The sequence below is a fragment of the Uloborus diversus genome, chromosome 2 (genome assembly GCF_026930045.1).
Source record: "Uloborus diversus isolate 005 chromosome 2, Udiv.v.3.1, whole genome shotgun sequence".
NCBI classification, from domain to species: domain Eukaryota; kingdom Metazoa; phylum Arthropoda; class Arachnida; order Araneae; family Uloboridae; genus Uloborus; species Uloborus diversus.
The window spans coordinates 65,324,265-65,346,372 of NC_072732.1; the positions used below are offsets into that span (position 1 = coordinate 65,324,265).

The 22,108-nt window shown below is 31.5% G+C and overlaps 1 protein-coding gene across 1 annotated transcript in view; it reads left to right on the top strand.

The window, feature by feature from the left end:
* LOC129217086 (propionyl-CoA carboxylase alpha chain, mitochondrial-like) overlaps positions 1-20,038 on the top strand; it is a 51,179-nt gene extending 31,141 nt beyond the window's left edge. The window contains exons 16-23 of the mRNA XM_054851334.1: positions 2,443-2,518; positions 4,154-4,264; positions 6,837-6,939; positions 7,023-7,125; positions 14,222-14,374; positions 16,300-16,365; positions 17,521-17,595; positions 19,759-20,038. Coding sequence (XP_054707309.1) covers positions 2,443-2,518; positions 4,154-4,264; positions 6,837-6,939; positions 7,023-7,125; positions 14,222-14,374; positions 16,300-16,365; positions 17,521-17,595; positions 19,759-19,905 — 834 coding nt within the window. The 3' untranslated portion in view covers positions 19,906-20,038. The remainder of the gene's footprint in view (positions 1-2,442; positions 2,519-4,153; positions 4,265-6,836; positions 6,940-7,022; positions 7,126-14,221; positions 14,375-16,299; positions 16,366-17,520; positions 17,596-19,758) is intronic.
* The last annotated feature ends 2,070 nt before the right edge of the window (positions 20,039-22,108 follow it).

Sequence of the window (22,108 nt, forward strand, 5' to 3'; positions counted from 1 at the left end):
AACATGAAACCGTAACATGGGCACAAGCCAATTGGCAAGATACGTAATTATCATAACGTTGAACCGTAACATGGGCACAAGCCAATTGGCGAGAAAATTCACCATAGATTATTTGTAAATATACAGGCGAACCAAAAGACCTTTCAATTTTTCTATTACAGGCAAAGCCATGCGGGTACCACTAGTGTATAATAAAATCGGAAGCGATTTAGTAATAAGATCACTTGTTTGGTTAATCACCACAGGGAAAACTTAGTAGGGACTGGAAAAAAAGGCTGCCTTTAAAGGTATTCATTCACAGATGTTGATTGTATTCAAAAGGCATGAGTTTTGAAAAAAAATACTCAATGTGATGTAAATAGAAACTTGTAGATGGACTGAGCTTGCTATTTAAAATGTTGACTATTATTTTGACACATTACAAGAAGATATATTTATTTCATATTCAAATCAACTTTGAATGGAAAAGTGTTTAAGCATTCATTTGTAGTAAAAAAATTTCTTGTAAAGTACATTTTTCAATTGAAATCTTGTTAACTGTTTTTGTGTCATGAAATTTATCACATGTTGCCCTAATGCTAAAAATATCAATAAGAGCATGATTTTTTTTCTGTGATGTTTAGTGATGTGGATCAGGTAAATACCCAGCGGGTAGGTAAATATTTTTTGGGTATTTACCCGGGTATTTACCTAAGGCCTGGGTAAATACCCAAAAACTGGGTATTTTACAAAAAAATGCAAAAAATGAGTCTGAATTTTTTTTTTTTTAATCTAAATATGAAATAATTGGAAAAAATGATACATACATATGAGGCAATGAGAAGCAAAGGGATGCAAGTGACAAAATTAAAAATTTGGAGATAACCAGTACACATGGTAGGTGAATCTCTCCTGTGTCTTGGGGCAAGAGATTGTATTAGTAACCCTGGTAGGTGCTGCCATACAGCATGATTTAGAAAAAAATTTCAAAGAAAGTCTACCTAGGATCTGATCTTTAAACGCGTTGTACTCAAAACTTAAAATAGTCCACTTGCATCCCTTTGCTTCTCACTGCCTCATATGTATTACACAGTTTATAATATTTTTTATTGAAAGACTTGATGAAATTATGAAAGAAACATATCGTGAACCAAAGAATCTTTCTTTTCAATGTCATAATTGGAGAAGTATAAGCAATTCAATGATGAATATCAGGATTTCAAAATCACAATCTAGGTTAGTCATATCCAAAATGAAAATAAAGGGGGGGGGGAGCATGAGGGATGTTTGGAAGAATAAACTGAGAAGTTATTAAGACTATGATGTTATTTATTAATTTTATTACTATTTAAGTGATAACGTGGTAAATATAGAAACAGTTTTCACATTAATAAGCAAAAAAAAAAAAATAGTTTTCTGTTGCCTTGCTGATTTACATTTGCTCCCTGGTACTTCATGATGAAAATTTATTCCTACTATTTTTAATACACCCAATTAGTGATGTAGGGTGGGAAAGTAAATATTTTTTTGGGTATTTATCCAAAGGCAGGGTAAATCCCCTAGTAATTGCGCATTTTGCAAAAAAAAATTAGGTGGTATCAAAAGATTATGATTTTCTTTTTAAAACATAAACCGTAAAATGAAAGATTAAAAATATAAAAATTTATAAATATATAATTTTTTTAATTAAAGGCTTAGTGAAAAAATGAGATGCAGAATATGCCCGAACACTTAAACTAGGTTTGGGGGAAATTTCTGCAAAAGATACAGGTAAATAAATAATAAGAAATTCAGTGACATTGTTACATTTTGATGTCATGCAGGGATATATTACTGGGTTATAAAAGACTAGAACCTGAAAAAATTGATGTTTGCTTTTTTTTTTGTAACTGGTTAAGCTTTTTACTTTTTTCTATCAACATTGATTAGGCATATCCAACACATTTAATGTGAATATCATATTAGTTTGCTAAGTTGATTCACACAATAATTCTTTAAATATGTGATTAGAATACAATTTTTGGGCAAAAATTTATTGTTTTGTATATGGTTGGTTATATACATACATAGTGGAATACATACAGAAAAGTATTTCAGTTGAATATAAATTTTTGAAATAAATACCCAGGTATTTACCCATTTTGGGTATTTACCCGGGTATATACCTTGGGTATTTACCCCTAAAAATAAATACCCGGGTATTTTACATCACTAATGATGTTACATTGCAAGAGTTCCATGTTAATTCTATAAGCAAAAATATCAAATGCTGTTCAAGTTCATCCTTGCCCTTATTTCTACAAAGAAAATAATATATCCTATAAATTCCTGTTATTTTTTATCAGTTGTTTGAACTGAAAATTACTGAAAAATGGAATAGTTTTTTTTAAGAAGAATTTTATACCTTTGATTTGAATGTAAAAAAACTGCATAATTTATTTTCTCTTTTATTCAATTTCTCAGTTAATAACTTATGGTCCATCAAGGCAGAATGCAATTGATACAATGATAAAGGCATTGGATGCTTATGTCATTAGAGGTAATACTTCAGTTCATTCTTCCTAATAAAAGTATTAATTTTATTACTTTCTCTTAAAATAATATTATTAACTTAGCTGCATATGATTTTATTTTGCTTTCTTATTTTGTTGTAAATGATTTCATGTTTTATTTATTAATAATTTAGTACAGTTTGGTATTTTGATGAATTGCAGTTACACCTTGACAACCCTTCTTCATTTTGCTCAAGCTGTCCACATTTTAATCTTATCTTCTACACTTCTGCTTGAGCAATAAAATCTTATTAATTCCACCCCCCTCCCCACAATGTGGAACAAATGTATTACATTATTCCAAATGTTTAAGAAGGCAAAACTATTCATTTTTATCCTGAAGCATTCAGGTTGGAGTATGCGTCTCTGTTACATAGCAAGCTCAGCACCAATAACTTAATGCTTAATGGCCGATCAGAAATTTTATAAACAAACATTCTAAGAAGCTTACAGAATCAATTCACTTGCATAGTTTGATGTAATCTCGTGATCAACAACCACTAATTGCCTCTGTAAAATGTGCGTTTGCAAATCCAATATTGCACAGGTGAATAAGACTAAAATGGACCGCCATGCAAGCTCTTCTAAAACTTTGTGCTTAGAACTTCAATTTCCAGAAATATTTTAGGAAATGTTTCCAAGCTCCAATCTTTCATAAAAGACTCTGATCCTCTTCTACTCTAACCATCTCCAGAGAATGTAAATTGCTCTTTTAGAACTACAATTTCAAAAAATTTATAAGTCGAGCCCCCCTCCCCCCCCCCTTTTTCTTTGCAATTAATAATACACCAGAAACCATCATCTGGTAATAAATATTTTAACTAGTATTTTCTTATCAATAATTTCTTTTTCTCTTGGTTCATATACCAAGTTTCAATGACATATGTTTTTTGGAACAAGTGCTATATAGGTCTAAACAGGGTAACTTTAATTACAACCACCTTGTACTTTCAACTTTGAGCTGAAATAAAAGAATACATTCTAATCTAGAAAATTGAGTTAATTGGTTGTCCCCACAAAAGACATAATGAAAAGCAAATGACTATTTTTAAAGTTAAAACCTAAGGTTAATTTTTTTATCATGGCATCATAAGGAAGTCTTTTTAGTATTAATTCTTATGTGAACAAGCTATTCAGAATTTTATTAATGTTAATAACCCTTAATGTCAAAATAGACCTTAAAAGGCCAAGCCTTAAAAAATCTGTTTGTTTCACACAAAAATGTTTGTAACACTTAACATTTGCAATATTAAGATCTGTGTATTGGCTAAAATTTATTGTCATGCAGTAAACTCTAGATGATCCCTGGAATTGAATTTGCACAGTGAAAGTCTGAAAGACTGGATTAGACGCTCATGGATGAGAAATTACTGCAGTTAGAAATTTGTTATTATAAGTGAAGATGACCATTGCAGAGTTCAACTCTATTTTTTTAGAAGACTGACTCAGTAGTCTCAAAGAAAAAAATTTAACCCGTTTTAGAATTTAAACATTTCTGTAACAGTGCAACTCCCCCCCCCCCCTTTTTTTCACTTTTTAAAACATTTGATCAAAATAAATTTGTTGCAGTTTTATAACTTTATGTGAGATTGACTTGTAGGCTTTAAACATGTGTATTTTAGGAGTTAGTCACAACATTCCTTTGTTACGAGACATTATGACAGAGTTTAATTTTGTTGAAGGAAATATAACTACGAAATATTTGTATGATGTATATCCAGAAGGATTTCAAGGTAATTTGCTTTTTATTTATTTATTTATACTCTTTCTATGTATTTAGATAACCTATTGCTTTCAGTATGTCTTTAGATCTGCATGTTTAATGGTGCCGAGTTATTAAAAGCGTTTCTTTGTAATTTTAAGAAAGCACAAAACAATATCATATATGAATATATATATCTTCCATATATGTAAAACAAGTGATGATTGTAATGTGATTTGGTTTTGTTTGTCTGTATCTGATTCCCAGGAATATGCAACTGAAAATAATTTTTCAATTTTCAATATTGCTCTTTTTTATCCCATATTTTAGCAATATTTTCACCAAAAAAAAAAATGCTGTCTCATCTTATGACTTTTGTTATCAATGGTATTATGCTCTTTTAAAATTTTATTTTAATTTTTCTGTTACGTAAAATTAAGTACATAATTCATCATCATAAAAAACCTTTATATGATTTATTACGCTTACAGAAGTATAAATTACTTTCACATATAAGCTGCCATACTAGCTTTAAAGCTGAAAAATGTGTAAAAATATTTTTATTATTTTTTTTCCCTTAACACCAACACGATTTGAAACCAATTCCTAAGTACAATCCTGTTTGTGAAAATTGCAACACCATGAACAAAAGAAGCATCATACTTGAATTAAATTTAATACACAGTTGAGTGGTAATAATACAAATAAATGATTAGTATTTTGTGTGGCACCACGTGCCGCAATAAGAGCTGCTACAAAACTCAGCATGAAATGAAACAAAGCTTGAACATCTGCCTGGGGAAGAGTCTTCCAAATTGTTTGTATGCACAACCAAAGTGCATCTGTCGAAGCAACAGGACGAGGATCACGAGCGAGACGCCGCCCAGCGAAATCCCACACATATTCAATTGGTGACATATCAGGAGAATATGCAGGCCAAGGAAGAAGCTGTACCTGCTGCAAATCAAGGTAGGATTTGACAGTCCTGGCGACATAAGGACAGGCATTATCCTGCTGGAATACAGCCCCTTGCAATCATTGCAGGAAAGGAATAGCTTGGGGCTGTAAAACTTCGTTTATGTATCGGGTACTGTTCAAATTTCCCACAATTCGTATCAATTGTGATCGTCCATGATATGCTATGGCACCCAGACCATAACTCCGGGTGTTCGTCCACTGTGGTGCTCAATAACGCACTCCGGAATGTGCCGTTCACCGGCATAGCGCCTGACACAAATTCGGCCATCATGGTGCCACAAATTGAATTGGGATTCGTCAGAAAAGACGACCTGCTGCCAAGCAGCACGCCAGCTCCTATGCACATTGGCCCATTGTAGCCGCAGGCGGCGATGGTTTTGCGTGAGAGGAATCCTGTATAAAGGAATCCTTGCGCGCAGCCCACACTGCAGCAGACATCTCCGAATTGATGAAGCACACAATGAAACACCTGTAGCTGTTAACCACTGTGCTGCCAATTGTCTAGAAGAAACTGTGCGGTCCTTTAGCGCCATACGTACCAGGTGTCTGTCAATGCGAGCTGACGTCACATTTCAGGGTCCACTCCTGGATTTCCGAGCTGTCTGACCCTCGTCCGTCCACTGCTTCCAAACACACATGATTGTGCTGCTGTTACGCTGCACAGGAGCGGCTACTGCACGATAAGACAATTCAGCTTCACGGAGGTCGATGATTCTGCCTCGTTCAAACTCCGAAATTTGCTCAAATTTCGCTTTCTTTTGTCAAAGAGGCATAGTAAAGATTCAGTTAACGTTTACTCTAGCATATAACCACCGATAATCATACACGCCTCACTACAGCCGTCTATTTATATTCAGTTCGATCCGCCGTTCAGAGGACGCTGCTCAGCATACGCATTCACTACCGGTCTACCAATTACATATCGTGCCCTACTTTACATTTCCTGCAATTTTCAGCTCACTCGCGTCAGTCCTTCATGGTGTTGCAATTTTCACAAACAGGAGTGTAATAAATATTTTTCTAGCAACTTTTATACAGCAAGAAATTTCTTCCCGTGTAAGTTGCAGCAAGATTTCGGCATCAAAGATTCCAAAAATGCAGCTTACATATGAGTAAATGTGGTACAATTCAAAATTTTGGTATTGTTATTGGCATATTGGCAGCAAGATTTTGTTATGTATTTGTTTAGCATAGAAGGGAATATTTTTTCCTCAATATTCTGATTTCATGCTTTCTTAACTAGTTTTTTTTATTTAGAAATACTTCTCCAATCAATCAATTAGGATATTGTTGTTAAGGCTTTTTGTTAAATACTTCATATACTATTTTTTCATTGTGATGTTAAAATATACAACATTTATTAATAAATTATATTATGCATCATACATGTACATAAGTCATACTTTTTTTTTAATAGTACACAACATTTTAATCTCAAAAGAATACTTTTTGAATGCTGAGAAATATTGTTAATTTCAATGGGTTTTAAATTGAAAGAGTGTTGTATCTATAGCTATTATTTTCTTTTGCAGTTAATTTGCATTATTTTAAATTCAATTTTTAAGTAAAAATGTGCATATTTTCATGTCAAGTTAAATTATGTCTTTTGCAATAAATTATTTTAGGGAAACTATTGACTGAGGTAGAAACTGAACATTTGGCATCACTTTGTGGTTGTATCTTTGTGCGACATGAAACAAGATCGAGGCATTTCCTGAATCAACCACAGTAAGTGATAATTTCTGTGTAGTAATTTCTTTGCTCAGAAATCTATCAAATTCTTATGGTTCATTTTTCTTACATTTTCATAGGCCACCTCTTGAAAGTACATTACCCACTGATTGGAATCTTATTACTGAGATAAAAGGTCAAAAAACTGAATTATGTGTAACTGAAAAGAACCAAAAATTTCAAGTAAATATTTAGTTTTGTTTTTTCTATTTCTATGAAAACTCTGAAAAGTGTTTTAATATTGCGACATTTTCTCAGGTTTTATTTTTTTAAATAAAAAGTTGAATTAAACCTTATTTCTAAAACTGAAAGCAATACTTTTGTTTATTATTTATCTGCCTTAGCAAAATAGAATTTAAATCTTTTAATTTTATAATATTTTTTTTTAATGTTGCATCAATTTAAGACTTATAGTAAAGATACTTGAAATTTGAAGAAAACTATCTACCATTTATACAAATAATGTGTAATTATCACAGCCCTTTCCCTACACTAGTTAACTTCTAAAATTAACCCTATAACCACTATGGCAGCATCTCGAGCTGATTACAAAATCGTTGCTAGAGGGCACTAGCTGCTATCTGTAATATGTAGCCAATCAGCAGAGCTTTAGTTCATAAACGCACAGTAAATTCTAAGGATAACATGTGTAAATTCAATTCTTTGTCTAGTCATGTGACATTTTTAAATTTTATTTAATTGCATTACGTATTTATTAGACAATGTCTGACGTACTCTTTCATGTACAATATTAAGTTAGAAATTTAAACATATTTTGGCTTATTCACTGTGGGAACATAATAGCAGGGCATCTGTATTTTACAAAATGATTTTCCTCTTAATGTTGAGTATTATTAAAGAATTTTTGTGACTATACAGAAATATGTTTGCTTTCTTTTGAGTACTTACCTATATATTGAAGTCAATATGCAGGAGTTTCTTGTTAGAACTAATTTAATGCTTTTAGTTTGAAAGGGAACCATACTTAGCTTTTTTCAATATGTAAATTAAAAGTGTAGCAGCTTGTTGAGTAAATCTGATGCAAACAATAATAATTCTGTACATCTAATGCTATGAAAATTTTCTAATTTGACTTTATTCCACAGTGAAAAAGTGTAACTTTTGATTTCTAAAATTTCTAAATGGTTCTTGAAAAGATAACTGCATGGTGTTGCTTTTTTTCCCTCTCAAAATTTCAAATAAAAAAACTGAGTTAATCCTACTTAATGGTGTAAAACCTAACAACGACTCCCTTTTCAACTTCAAATTGCACGACTTTTACTAATCTAGGTTTATCTCCAACTAGAGAGAATGGAAGAGTTCATAGATTTTTTAGGAAAATGCAGATTTTAATTATTTAAATCTTCTTTCCGTTGTTTCATTATTGTAGAAAATAATAGTAGAATGTGTGTACTCACTCATTATATGAGATAAGTATCTGGTGTACAAATAGGTTTTAAAGCTTTTTTTTTCAAATAAGCCGTTTTATTGTGAAAAATGGTTTGATGTTCATTTTTCGAAGCATTGTCCATCGGTGGCCACTACCTTTTCCCATCTTTCTGGCAATTTTCGGAGGCCATCTCGAAAAAACGATGCGTCTTTTAATGCGTGCCACGAATTGATCCAATTTTGGACTTCTTCAAAAGAGAGGAAGTGCTGATCCTCTAGAGCATGCATCATCCACAAAAACATATAGTAGTTTGCAGGGGCAACATCTTGGCTATATGGCGGGTGGGGTAGGACTTCCCATTTCATTGTATCAAGGTATGTTTTTGTTGGCCTAGAGCCATTATTTTTTATTCTTGGAGAAATTCCTAAAGTTTTAGAAGGTTTATAAAAGTTTCCAAAACTTACTTCCTTCTTTTTTCGAACTTAGAATGTCATCCCGTTATTTTACCGGCGCACGAATCGTTCCCCAGAGCCAATATTCCCTGCATGCGTAGCATGCGTTTGTTGACCCGCCACGATGATGTGACGTCATAGTAAAGATGTTGAGTAGATTCTTGCTGTATGCATGGGGGAAGCAATTTTAAAGATTTTAGTTTTAAACTGTAAACTGTGTTGAGTTGTTTCCTCAATGTAATTTATGCATGCTTTTTGATATACGTCACGCCATCGCGTAGGGAGATAGGGAATGCTATTTAAGTGTGAACTCTCAATCAATCATTCTCTTATTGTTTCACCTCTTGTTTTACTATGTTGTGACTGCAGTCCGATGTTTTTCTGAGGTGCTGAGATTGTGCCTGGGAGCTGTGTGCTCCGGAGTTCCACGTTGTATAGTGGATTCTTTTTGAAAGATGTAGGATGTTTTTTTGCTGAGCTCAGCCAGAAATGCGGGCATGTTTCAGTTGTTGCCTTGAGATGAGTTTTTAAGTGAGGGATTTTCTCTCTAAAATTGAGAGTTTAAATCAAGTTGTTTTTTTTTTGCTGTGAAAGGGCCTAACAAACAGGACCATGGAAGGTCCACGCTCGAGAGCTGGATTGGATGTCCATTAGATGGGCGGATGGTTCCTGTTGTCCAGGAGGACAGGTTTCTTTTCTGAATTTAGCATGGTGGCATTGAATGGTCACGGACAATTTTGATATGGGATCTAAATTGTTGGATCGCGGCCTCACATGTTGTGCCAACTTTTAAAGAAGGAATAGCTTGTTTGGTATGAACTTTTTAACTCGTTCGTATGAACTATTCTGTTTATGGCATTGGACTCAAGGTTGTACTTATATTAATCTAGTCATATAAATTTTACTGGAACTTTAAACGATACTATTTTTAAGAAATGTTTCCTACTGATATTTTTGGGGGGATTTTTTATTCAATTGTTGGGGAATGTGAATTTTATTTACACTTGTTATTATTTCCATGTTTTGACATATTTATTGTTTAATAAAATGTTTATTTAATTGTTAAATATGTGTCTGTATGTCCTTTCTTCCCGAGCAGATCATTCCACAAATTTTCAGTTGGGTTTGCTAGCTTAAAACCTGCTTTTAGTTCTTTGAATTTCGGGTTTTGATTGAGCTATCAGTTTGAATTGCCCAACACGTAGTAGCAGAGCGTGGTTTGGTCTGCTTGGGTGAATGGAATCTTTAAGATCATTGGAAATTGTGCTACTGGTAATATAAGATTTGAATGTTTTTTAGAAAGGGATTTTTTAATGTTACCCTTGATAAAATATAGACTCTCAATATGAAACATGGAGCAAATTTAAATACATATGTTGACCCCCCCCCCTGTAGTTTTTGACCAGTTTAGCTGTATTGTGTAAATATTTTTCCCCATTAAAAATATAAGATGGCAATTTTAAAAGTTCGGCGCCAGGTTGAAAGGGAATAGTAAGCACTTGAATTGAAAATCTTTTAGAAATTTTTTAAAATATATAAGAATTTTTTCAAATTGATGTTTAGCCATAAGTTTTTTATAGCATATTATGTGTGGCTATTTATCAGCTGTAAATATAAGTAAAAGTTTTTCATCAGTTGGTGTTATGCCGTGAATTTTTAATAGCATATAATGTTTGGCTATTTGTCGGCTGTAAATATAAATGCAAGAATTTTTGATCAATTGGATTTGGGCCGTGTGTTTGTGATAGCATATCAGTCTTGGCTATTATTTCGCCTTTAAAAATTAATATAAGAAATTTGAATTGGTTGAATTTATGCCGTAATTTTAATAACATAAGTCTCAGATATGTTGCGGCTGTTGATATTAATATCAAAATATTATAAATTAGTTTTTTATTTGCCATGTAGTATGATAGCATATTAGTTTTAGCTAATTTTGGCTGTAAATATAAGAAATTGTTTTTCAAAACATGAAAAGCTCCCATAGGAGAGTGTTTTGGAGACGGGGGGAATGACTTTGGATTTATTTCCTGGCAGAAAGCCTTTATTTAAAAAAAGAAGTTTGGGGCTGTTTTGCATTTTTTGGTCTTCCTCAATTGAAACTACCAATTGTTTCTGAAATGAAATCTAATTAATAAAATGGAACTGTAATGTGTTCCTGAAAATTCTGAAATTATGAAAATTGAAATAAAGATGTTTCTTAGAGTTTGTGAATAAAATATTTTATTGGAACTTGGGGCTAAAAGTGTCTCTAAAAGAAACGGAAACTAAAAATTGTTTCTCTAAGATTTAATGAATTTGAAATTGAGTTTCTGTAGGTTTGAAACTTGGGTTTGTTTCTGAATGAAACCAAGATTTAAAATCAGAATGTGAAACTAAGTGTTTCTTTGGATTTGAAACTAAAATTGTTTTCTGAACTATAAATTAAGAGAAGCCGAATTTGTTTGTGAAGTTTTGAACTTAGTGTTTCTGAAATTTAAATGGTGAATTTAAAACTAAACCTTGTTCCTAAAAATATAAGAATTTTTGAAATGAAAATTGTTTCTAAAATTTGAGGCTAAAAGAACTTCTGGAAGAATTGGAACTGAAAGTAATCCAGTGAATTATGAGAATTGTTTTGAAACTAAAAATGTTTCTGTGTAAAGTTGAAACAAAAAGTTGTTTCTGCAAATATAAGTTATGAGAAACTGAAATTTGTTTCTTTGAAGTTGAAACTAAAATGGTTTCGTTGTTAAAAATATAAGAATGTGAAATTAGTTTCTGTAATTGAATTGTTTGAAACTAAAATGTGTTTCTGAGATTTGAAACTAAATGTGTTCCATGAGGTCTTTTCTAAGAATTAGGAAACTGAAATTGTTTCTTGGAAATTAAAACTAAAATTGTTTCTGAAATTTAAAATTGTTTCTAGGATTTAAATTGTTGAAATAGAAACTGAAGTTTTATAAAAATTTAAAAGTGAAATTCATTTTAGAAAATATAAAAGGGTTTTCATGAATATAAGATGGAGGAAATCCCAAAAATAAAAATGAAATTTTTTCTAAAAACTCTGTGTGAGAAGATAGGACTTTGATGAAAATCTAAAATGAAAATATAAGAATATAAGTATTGATTTAAAAGTGTTTGAATAATGTTTTCAATGTGTTTATATAATTTGTGTTCAAAATGTTTTTAAGAGTGTCTTTATGAATTGGGTCCAAGAGGGGGGAACGTGTTGGCCTACAGCCATTATTTTTTATTCTTGGAGAAATTCCTAAAGTTTTAGAAGGTTTATAAAAGTTTCCAAAACTTACTTCCTTCTTTTTTCGAACTTAGAATGTCATCCCGTTATTTTACCGGCGCACGAATCGTTCCCCACAGCCAATATTCCCTGCATGCGTTTGTTGACCCGCCACGATGATGTGACGTCATAGTAAAGATGTTGAGTAGATTCTTGCTGTATGCATGGGGGAAATTTTTTTAAAGATTTTAGTTTTAAACTGTAAACTGTGTTGAGTTGTTTCCTCAGTGTAATTTATGCATGCTTTTTGATATACGTCACACCATCGCGTAGGGAGATAGGGAATGCTATTTAAGTGTGAACTCTCAATCAATCATTCTCTTATTGTTTCACCTCTTGTTTTACTATGTTGTGACTGCAGTCCGATGTTTTTCTGAGGTGCTGAGATTGTGCCTGGGAGCTGTGTGCTCCGGAGTTCCACGTTGTATAGTGGATTCTTTTTGAAAGATGTAGGATGTTTTTTTGCTGAGCTCAGCCAGAAATGCGGGCATGTTTCAGTTGTTGTCTTGAGATGAGTTTTTAAGTGAGGGATTTTCTCTCTAAAATTGAGAGTTTAAATCAAGTTGTTTTTTTTTTTTTGCTGTGAAAGGGCCTAACAAACAGGACCATGGAAGGTCCACGCTCGAGAGCTGGATTGGATGTCCATTAGATGGACGGATGGTTCCTGTTGTCCAGGAGGACAGGTTTCTTTTCTGAATTCAGCATGGTGGCATTGAATGGTCACGGACAATTTTGATATGGGATCCAAATTGGTGGATTGCGCCCTCACATGTTGCGCCAACTTTTAAAGAAGGAATAGCTTGTTTGGTATGAACTTTTTAACTCGTTCGTATGAACTATTCTGTTTATGGCATTGGACTCAAGGTTGTACTTATATTAATCTAGTCATATAAATTTTACTGAAACTTTAAACGATACTATTTTTAAGAAATATTTCCTACTGATATTTTTGGGGGGATTTTTTATTCAATTGTTGGGGAATGTGAATTTTATTTACACTTGTTATTATTTCCATGTTTTGACATATTTATTGTTTAATAAAATGTTTATTTAATTGTTAAATATGTGTCTGTATGTCCTTTCTTCCCGAGCAGATCATTTTACAAATTTTCAGTTTGGTTTGCTAGCTTAAAACCTGCTTTTAGTTCTTTGAATTTCGGGTTTTGATTGAGCTATCAGTTTGAATTGCCCAACAGTTTTGACTGGCTACGCAACATGCGGCCAAGCATTATAATGTTGTAAAATTACCTTGTTATGCCTCTCCTTATATTTGGTCATTTTTCCAGCAGTGCTCGGGTCAAACGCATTAATTGAATTTAGTTAAGTTGTTTTGTACTAGTTTTTGTCCAATATAGTCTACAAATTGGCATCCTCAAAGTTTTATGGTTGTTTATCTCGCTTTTTTTCGTTGGTATTAAAATCACCAATTCTTAAACGTCTTTGTCAAAACTCACATGTGGAAATCAATGAAGCATGTTCCCATAAGCTTCTTGCAGCATTCAATGGACATCAGCAGCACTTAATGTAAACAGAAAAGTAAACATTCCTGCAAATTGTGTTTTATTGGCACAAAAGTTGACATATTCAGAGCACACAAAAACTGTATTGTTTCCACTTCAGTGAAATGTCACATACTGAAAATGAAAGCCTAACGATGAGGTTATAAAAAAAAGTTAGTCACAATGTTTTCCTTTTCGATTTAATACTTGTGACGCCATCTCTTTAACATCCTTTAAATCTTATTTGTGCTCCATATAGTATTATCTCTATGTATTGCTTGATAATCTAACGTCATAGCAAAAATTCCCCCCCCCCCCAAAAAAAAAAAAAAATTCAATGGCACAATGTGTGCCATGACTCTCTTGTGGATAGGCCTGGTATTAAAATGTATTCAAAACCATTTTTAGAAACCACTTTGCACTGCTTCTTACTTTATGTTTTAAGGAACCTTTTTATATTAGTAGAAAGGTTCAAATTTAAATTTTATTATTTTGTGTTTAAAAAATCATTTTTTGTGTGTCATAATGTTTCTTGATTAAAATGAAACAATTATAACCTCTCTGAGATCAAGTTTAAACATGTGTAATAGATATTGTATCTCTTGTATAAGGCTAACAATTTTTTTTTTAATCTTAAGTATATTTTTCCCTTTTAATTTAGGTTTCAGTTAATGGGAGGAATGTATTTGTCACTGGTGACTTGCTGCTCTCTGCACCTGTTTTACAAATGAACATTGAGAATGAAGATTATACTTGCCAATTAATTAAGCATGATGGCGCAGGAAATATGAGGATTCGATTTTGTGGAACTACTGTAAGTCTTTCTTTCTTTTTGCACCTTAAAGAATTTTTATATGCATTTTAATTTATAACAAATCATATTTCATATACAATACAAGATGATTCAAAAATAATGGTAGCACTTCATGACGCTGACGTTTTGGGAACATTGGACTTGCAACTTTTTAATTGATCTTGAATGAAAGATAAAGTTGCATAGTTTCAATTAGCTAATGCCAGATGTCTCTGCATGTTGTCTGTTGTCACATGTGTTCCTATTGTTATTTATTATTCAATTAGTTAAAATGATGATTAAGCAAGATTAATTTTTGCACTTTATGGTTGCCCCCCCCCCCCTGCCTGGTCACAGACCTAACAACATGGGATTTTTTTCCCTGTAAAGGATACCGTGTTTATACCCCCTTACCTGCCAATATTGAGATACTGAGAAATTGAATCACTGCAACGGCTCTTTCTGTGAGTGGGTTCTAGCTACAACATGTATCACAGGAGTTTGAGTAGAAATGTGATATTGTTCAGGCATCAGGAAGAATGCATATAGAACATTTTTAGAATTATTTAAATATGTGTAAAAAAAAGCGTTTTTGTGCCATTTGTACTCTTAGAAATGTGCTCATTTCACGTCCCACCATTCTTTTTGAATCACCCTGTATTATATTAAACCTTTGTTACGTCAATTGATTTATAGATGTGAACCTATGTGTATCATCATTGTCATTTTTCTCTTGGACCACATCTCTTTATATTAATAATGGGAATAAAACTTAATACTAAGTACCCATCATCAAGTATACAACAATATACCCTTTCTTTCTTTTAAAAATTCTATCATTAAAACTAACAAATTTCCATCACTTTATTTTGTATGCTCAGTCATGCTAGGAAAATCTGATGTAAACAAGTACTGGGCAAAAGTGGAGGAAAACGTAGCTTATGGTTTAAAAAATATATTTTTCCATACGTCAATGGGGAAAAATATGATTATGCTGTTGAACTTGGATTATTCAAAATGGACAGTTGCAAAACTTGAAAGTTTCCAAAAAGAAATTATTTTTATGTTATAAAATATTCAATTGCTACAGAAATTATGAAAAGAAGTATGTTTATTAATTTCAAATTTAAAAACTATTGTATTTTTAAATATTGAGTTATTTCAGATTGCTTGAAAAAGTTTATTTATTTTTTTTTTTTTTTTTTTTTAAACAAAATCTTCAAGAATATCTTCAGCTCGAAACTCTTGTCAGATTGTCATTCAACGTAGTGACAATATTTCCCTAGATGAAAGACTGCCTCACTTGAAGGTAGAATTTCTCTTTATTCTTTAACCTCATCTTTGATATCTTCAAAGTCTTCTGTTGCAATGTTCTTATTGTTTAGAACTTCGGATTGAATATCCGTATCAGATAGCTCGCCACAAGTATCTATGTTTTCATCCATATTGTCGTAATCAACGAATGGTATGCTGTCAACTCATGCAACAGGTGGTAGTAAATTTTCTTCCTCAAAAAACCAACTACAAACAGTGGTCCTGATGAATCATGCCTTCTAGAAACAAATTGCTATTGTTTTTTAGTTCACCTTTGGACAAAGCATTTATTATTCTTTACACATCAAGGAAGGTAATAGGAAGCTTTTCAGAAGATTCAGTTAGGAGGTGTTGAACAACTAGACATCTGTAGAAATACTTCAAATTGTTATTGATGCTATGAGATATTCGTTTCACCACTGAGGTCATGTTTGGAAGGGGGAAAACAACCATGACATTTTCCTTAGCTGGTGTTGATTTATAAGCCCTTCAGGCATCAATAAACAAGATGGTTTTTCTGTTTTTCTTTGGTATTTGCAATTTAGATCTATCTAAAATATTGTCTCATGAATAATAAGATTTATTTATTTTGACAGTAGTAATAATTTCTATTTCACTTTTGATTTTTGCAGTTTAATGTTAGAGTTCTGACTGAGATTGCAGCTGAATATGAGCGTATTATGCCAGAGAAACCTGAGGTATAGTTTTAATTATAGAACTACTGTAAATTTTGTGCATGTATATAAATTATGAATCATTGAATATACTCTTTTTTATATTTACAAGTTTTTTTCCATGTTTAACATTAAATGATCTTATCTGAAAATTACTTTGGATTCTCTGTGCATATGCAAGTAGATAAAGTGAGTATATTTAAGTTAATAATTTGGACGCACATGATACATTATAACTTTAATGCTAATGAAAATTTTTCAACCAAACTTCAAAATATAGAGAAATACTTTATTTCGTCTTTTTTTTTTTTTACAAATTTTCAAAGTGGCTACCTTTAACATTAATACAGAGCTTTAAATGTGTCACAAAATTTTTGGCTAAGGGCCGCAACTCACTTACTGATATTTTATCCCATAACTTGCATAAGGATTTCTTTAGGGATGCCAAAGTTTTATGAAGTTTAGCACACACTCTTGGCTCTAAGACCTTCTTGCATTGTTGAACAGCGTCAACAACTCCGATCTGTAGTGGTTTGAGGTGGGACATGTGCTTAGGAAAAACACAGTTTGTTTTTGTTGATTTATGGATAAAGATTAATCAAGAAACATAACCTACCCAAAATTACAGCTGGGGCTTTCGTCTCTGTTATTAGAAGCCAAATGGCTATCAATAATAATTCTCCACTGTACTGCCCTGCAGATGCAATATTAATATACATATCTTACCTTAAATTCCGAGTGTAACAAAAATCTGATGTCAACATGTTCTAGTTTGAATCCAGTCCTAAAAAAAAGTAAATATATTAGTCATAAAAAAAATATTAATACCCAACAAAAATCACAATCAAAACCCATGCAGAGTCATCCGAAAAACAGCATTCAAATGGTGCCTTGATACCTGTGATTGTGAATATCAATGCACCGTTTGAATGCTGTTTTGTATTGCTTTTGTTTAAAAAATTTTGATTACTGGATACAATGAAAATGCTTTTATTAATTAGTAAAGAAAAATTCTTAATAGTTTTATTTAAATTTCATTCTAACTTAAATTTATTTCACAGTAAAAAAAATTTTTGCCTAAAGTGTATGTATGCATCATTATTTTACCACACTTTCATTATTCTGCAGTGAGTAGTGTGTTTTACAATGATAAGTTAATGAGCATTGTTTATGTTACAGAAAGATATTTCAAAAGTTGTACTGGCTCCCATGCCTGGCTTATTAAAATCCATTTCATGCAAAGTTGGAGATATGGTAGGTTTTTTTAGTAGCTCTATATAAACTTCTATGTAATTTCCTTTCAGTAAAAGAGATATTGATTTGATATGACCTACTTAAAGCTTGTGTTTCATGTGAACAAATACAACTTACTGATGGTTCTGTCTTTTATCCCCCCCACCCCCCATACTGCAGAAACTTTTTGTACGCTTAATATAATTTTTAGAGATGTTCCCAAGCATACTTTTAAAACAAACATTAATATATTCAAAACAATAAACAAGTAATCCTTATATTTCATAATTTAGTTACCTGCTCTGCACTGAAAACTAAAAGCTGTAGTCATTCCAAACCCCTCCTCTCCAAAACTAAAAGTTACATATTTGTTTTACAAAGCCTTTATAGTATCTGATAAGCCATGCAAGTCCCTACTCTCTGGAAGACATCCCTAAGTTTTAATCATATTTCAGTTTCATAACTGTTCATTAATAAAGGAAATCACAATAAGTTAAAATTATTAAACTTATTACTTCTAATTGTTTTTGTTTTTAGAATTATGTCTTGTTCAATATCATAGTGTTAGTAGTTTACCATTTTCTGTAAGTGATTATTGTGTAAGTCGAATTAGTGTACTGAAAATTTTAGTTATAGAGTTGCCTCTGGCAGAACTTTGTGTCTTACAAATTTCTTTTTAGTTAAAATTTTACTATGTGTGAAATATTTATATATATATATATATATATATATATTGACCATTCAGTTAAGGAAATTTACATCTGTATGAATAAAAAACGAGTTTGTCAGTTTATACCAGTTTGTTTATTTAAATTCCTGGTTAATATTCATTAAGTGTTAGACATTTCTGAAAATCATGTGCAAGCCATAATGATTTTTTGTGGTATAAGTATAGATTATATGTTGATAACTTTGACATAGTAGTACAGGATTTTGTGAGATAAACTCCTCTCCCCTCCCAACCCTTGGATTTTAGCCAAATTGCCAACTCTAGTATAGTAATACAAACACATGTAAAGACTTATTTCCCCTTCTACCAGCCAAAAGAAACTTCTGGTTCCACTAATGATTACTAGTTGTATAAGACAGGGCCGTAACTAGAAAATAATTTAGGGGAGGGGTTAAAAACTTTCATACAGAGCTTTGGGGAAGGAAGTACATAATTGAAAGCCAACCTTGACTCACTAAAATTAGTAATAATGAACAATATCTATGTAATACAAATTTCACTGCAAAATCGGTATAGTAAAAAAGAAACATATATAAGCTTATACATTTCAATGACATTTCCCTTCTTAAAATATTCATACTGAATATTAAAAACAAAATCATTTAAATAAATATTACATGTTTCATATCAATAATATCAGCGTATATGAATTTTTCTGCTTGCTTAAATTTATATGTTAATAAATAAATCAAGTTTACGCTTACCTTAGTTTATTTAAAAAGGTTGCAATAGAAAGTTGCCGCTTCATTTTGATATTTCATACCACAAGAATATTTAAATTAAATTTAGCTAACTCAAGTTTTAGATAGAAATACAACTGTAAATATACTGACTGATCCCTGTTTAAGACTGATTGTACCTCGAATTTGAGAACAAGAAAAACACATTTACTAGAAAAAAAAAGGTTTGTCTCAGATAGCCTCGACAAAAGACTTTATTTCAGATGGAAATTCTTTAACACATTTATTTGTTTTTGTTTTCAGTGCTTTAGAAGCAATTTAGGCACAAGAACACTTCAAAAATGCTTCAATTATTTTCTGCTGCCTAGATTGAGACCCTGACATGAGGGTAGTCTGTATCAGAAATACGAATGCTAGACATTTGACCAACAATCCATCATTATATATTCAATGGCGCCATAATAATATTAATGCCAGTTATCTGCAGTCGGTGCCGACTTCGCTTTTCGCTAACTTATTTTGAATGGCTTAATATTGAACTGACTTTCGATAAATTGTACAAATTTCCAAGGGAGGTTCATCCCTAAGACCCCCCCCCCCCCCCTGTATACGGCCATAGTATAAGATAGTTTTTCCTTTTGCGACAAGTGTTACTTACAGTTAACAATCCATTAGTTTCTTTTAGGTGAACTCATAATTTTTAATGAAAGCATTAATAATGTATTCTAATTTAAGTAAAATTTTACTAAAGTGTGTTGAAATTTTATTGTTTAGGTTGGGGAAGGACAAGAAGTTTGCGTAATTGAAGCAATGAAAATGCAAAATAGCTTAGCTATTGGTACCACTGGGAAAGTGAAGTCTGTCAATTGTAAAGAAGGGGAGGCTGTGGAGGAAGACCAAATTATTATTGAGCTTGAATGATATTGCCGTATTCTAAATTGTTATACATTGTATTACTCCTAATCAGAATTCTTTTTATTCAATGAATTACAACTGCCAATGTGTGATGTCCCAATGCAAAAAATCATGTTTTCATTTTCAGCTGAAAATGAAAGTTTGAACTGTCTTTACTGAGTTCAAATATTTCCCTCCATAATTTCAATTCCTCCAAAAAAATTTGAAGAGTTTTTTTTTTCTGTTTAGCATACATATATTGATATGTTTATGAGAATCTCATTTATGATTTACTATTATTTTGAAGTAGTGAGAAAAAGATAATAGAGGCATCACACGTTCCTTCTTATCTTTTAAAAATTCAAGATCTTGATTTTCTTTTTCTTGCATTTGTTTTTATGTAAAAAAATGATTGGTTTTTTTTTTTTTTTGTTTTTTTTTTTTTTTCAAAATATGTGTTATATACAATGTAAATGTTTATTGAAGCTTATGCCTCAAAAATCTTCTCAATTTTGAAGAATGTCATTTGAAAATGAAACAAAATATTTTTTTTTTCTTCAAATTGATACTTTTATTTACAGAAATTTTTTGTTATAAATCACAGGTCATAAGTCAATGTTGCAAAGTTTAATATGAATCTCCTAACATTTTATTTGCTTTGCAAGTAACCAAAATCAATCATTTCAAATATTTTCAATGTTCATGCAAATTTAAGTACTGATGTAAAAGTGCATAGAATTTTAATAATGTGAAACTCAGTCAAGAATGTATACAATGAAAAAGTATTCACTGATTTGTTGAAGAAAAAAATAATCAACATGTACCTATAAAATGAAACATAATAAATAAATTTAAAGGGACAAAAATTACTTTTGTAGTGCTACTGTCTTGCCATAGCTAGATCATAATGAAATGAAAGCTTTTGGCAAGTCCCTGGCTTTCCATTACAAGAAAAGTGAAAATGAATCTGCATTGCTTCTAATTAACTTGTTTCTTTAGCATATATATTATTTATAAATATGTTTGTATATACATAATTGCTTCTAAATTGTGTTTATCAATATAAAGATAGTTATGCTTAATTACATGTTTTTTGCTACAGTTCTGTTGGAATTTTACATCAAATATAGATATAACAAGATTGTATGCTGACATTGCTCTTTTTTAACTCAAAAATTACATTAAATAATATGAATCTCACACAAAAATTATCACAAGTGTTTGTTTTTAGCTCATCCTGTTATTTACTGTAAATTGAATGACCAATTATTACTAACACCTTTGAACCTCTTTTCTTTCTTTTTTTTTTTCTAATTCTTACTGTGTTACTGTATTCCAAGAGCCAAAAATCAATGTAAAAATATAAACATTAAAATATCAGATTTGAAAATAATGCGAATATGTTTTTGGGTTATTAGTGTCCCTTTTCCAATGCTAAAAAGGTATGAGCTAATGGGTGTAAATGCATTTGAGAGAGAGAGAGAGAAACAAAAGTGGCGGGATGTCTTTAAATGCTTTTCATAACTTTCTTTTACAGCCACAAACTTGATGAAAAGCATTGAAGAAGGGTCAATATTATAAGATGCCAAAACAAAGATGTGAAAACTTATAAAAACTATTGTAAGATATTTTTTTTTTCTTTATTCACGTGTAAAATTCATGCTTAAAAATTAATACATTCTGCTCCATAATTATTGCAAGCATATTTTGCTGTGCATATAATATGAAGGAGAAAACTAAGCCACAACTTTAAAACTTAGTGTCTCTGTTTTGTACAAAGACTCTATTCGCAACTCCAATAAACTATAGGAGGCGCTGCAGCTACTGTCTAATGGTGGATGAACTTTGTCGCTTAGTGAATGACAGTAATTTTTCTTTGTGTTTGTAGGAAGCTTTCTTTTCTATTCTTCTGAAATTACATTACAAACTGTCTGAAGCCTGTAATTTACCCCAAAGAAAACATACGGAATGGAATGTTTTACCTTTTTCTTTAGTATTGTTAATCACCGCAAGGTAGCGTATTCGAGCTCTGGAGTTTGTAATTGCAACTATTTTCTACATTTTAAAAACATATACATGTTCAACGAATGCTAAAAATTTTTACATTTGTTTATGTTTAAACTACCATTTAATATTTGAATTTAAGATCACTTTTTTCAGTTATTTTCGTCAAAGAAATCGTGTATAAGTATCACAACTTAAAATAACATTTCTTAAAAGATTTGTTTTT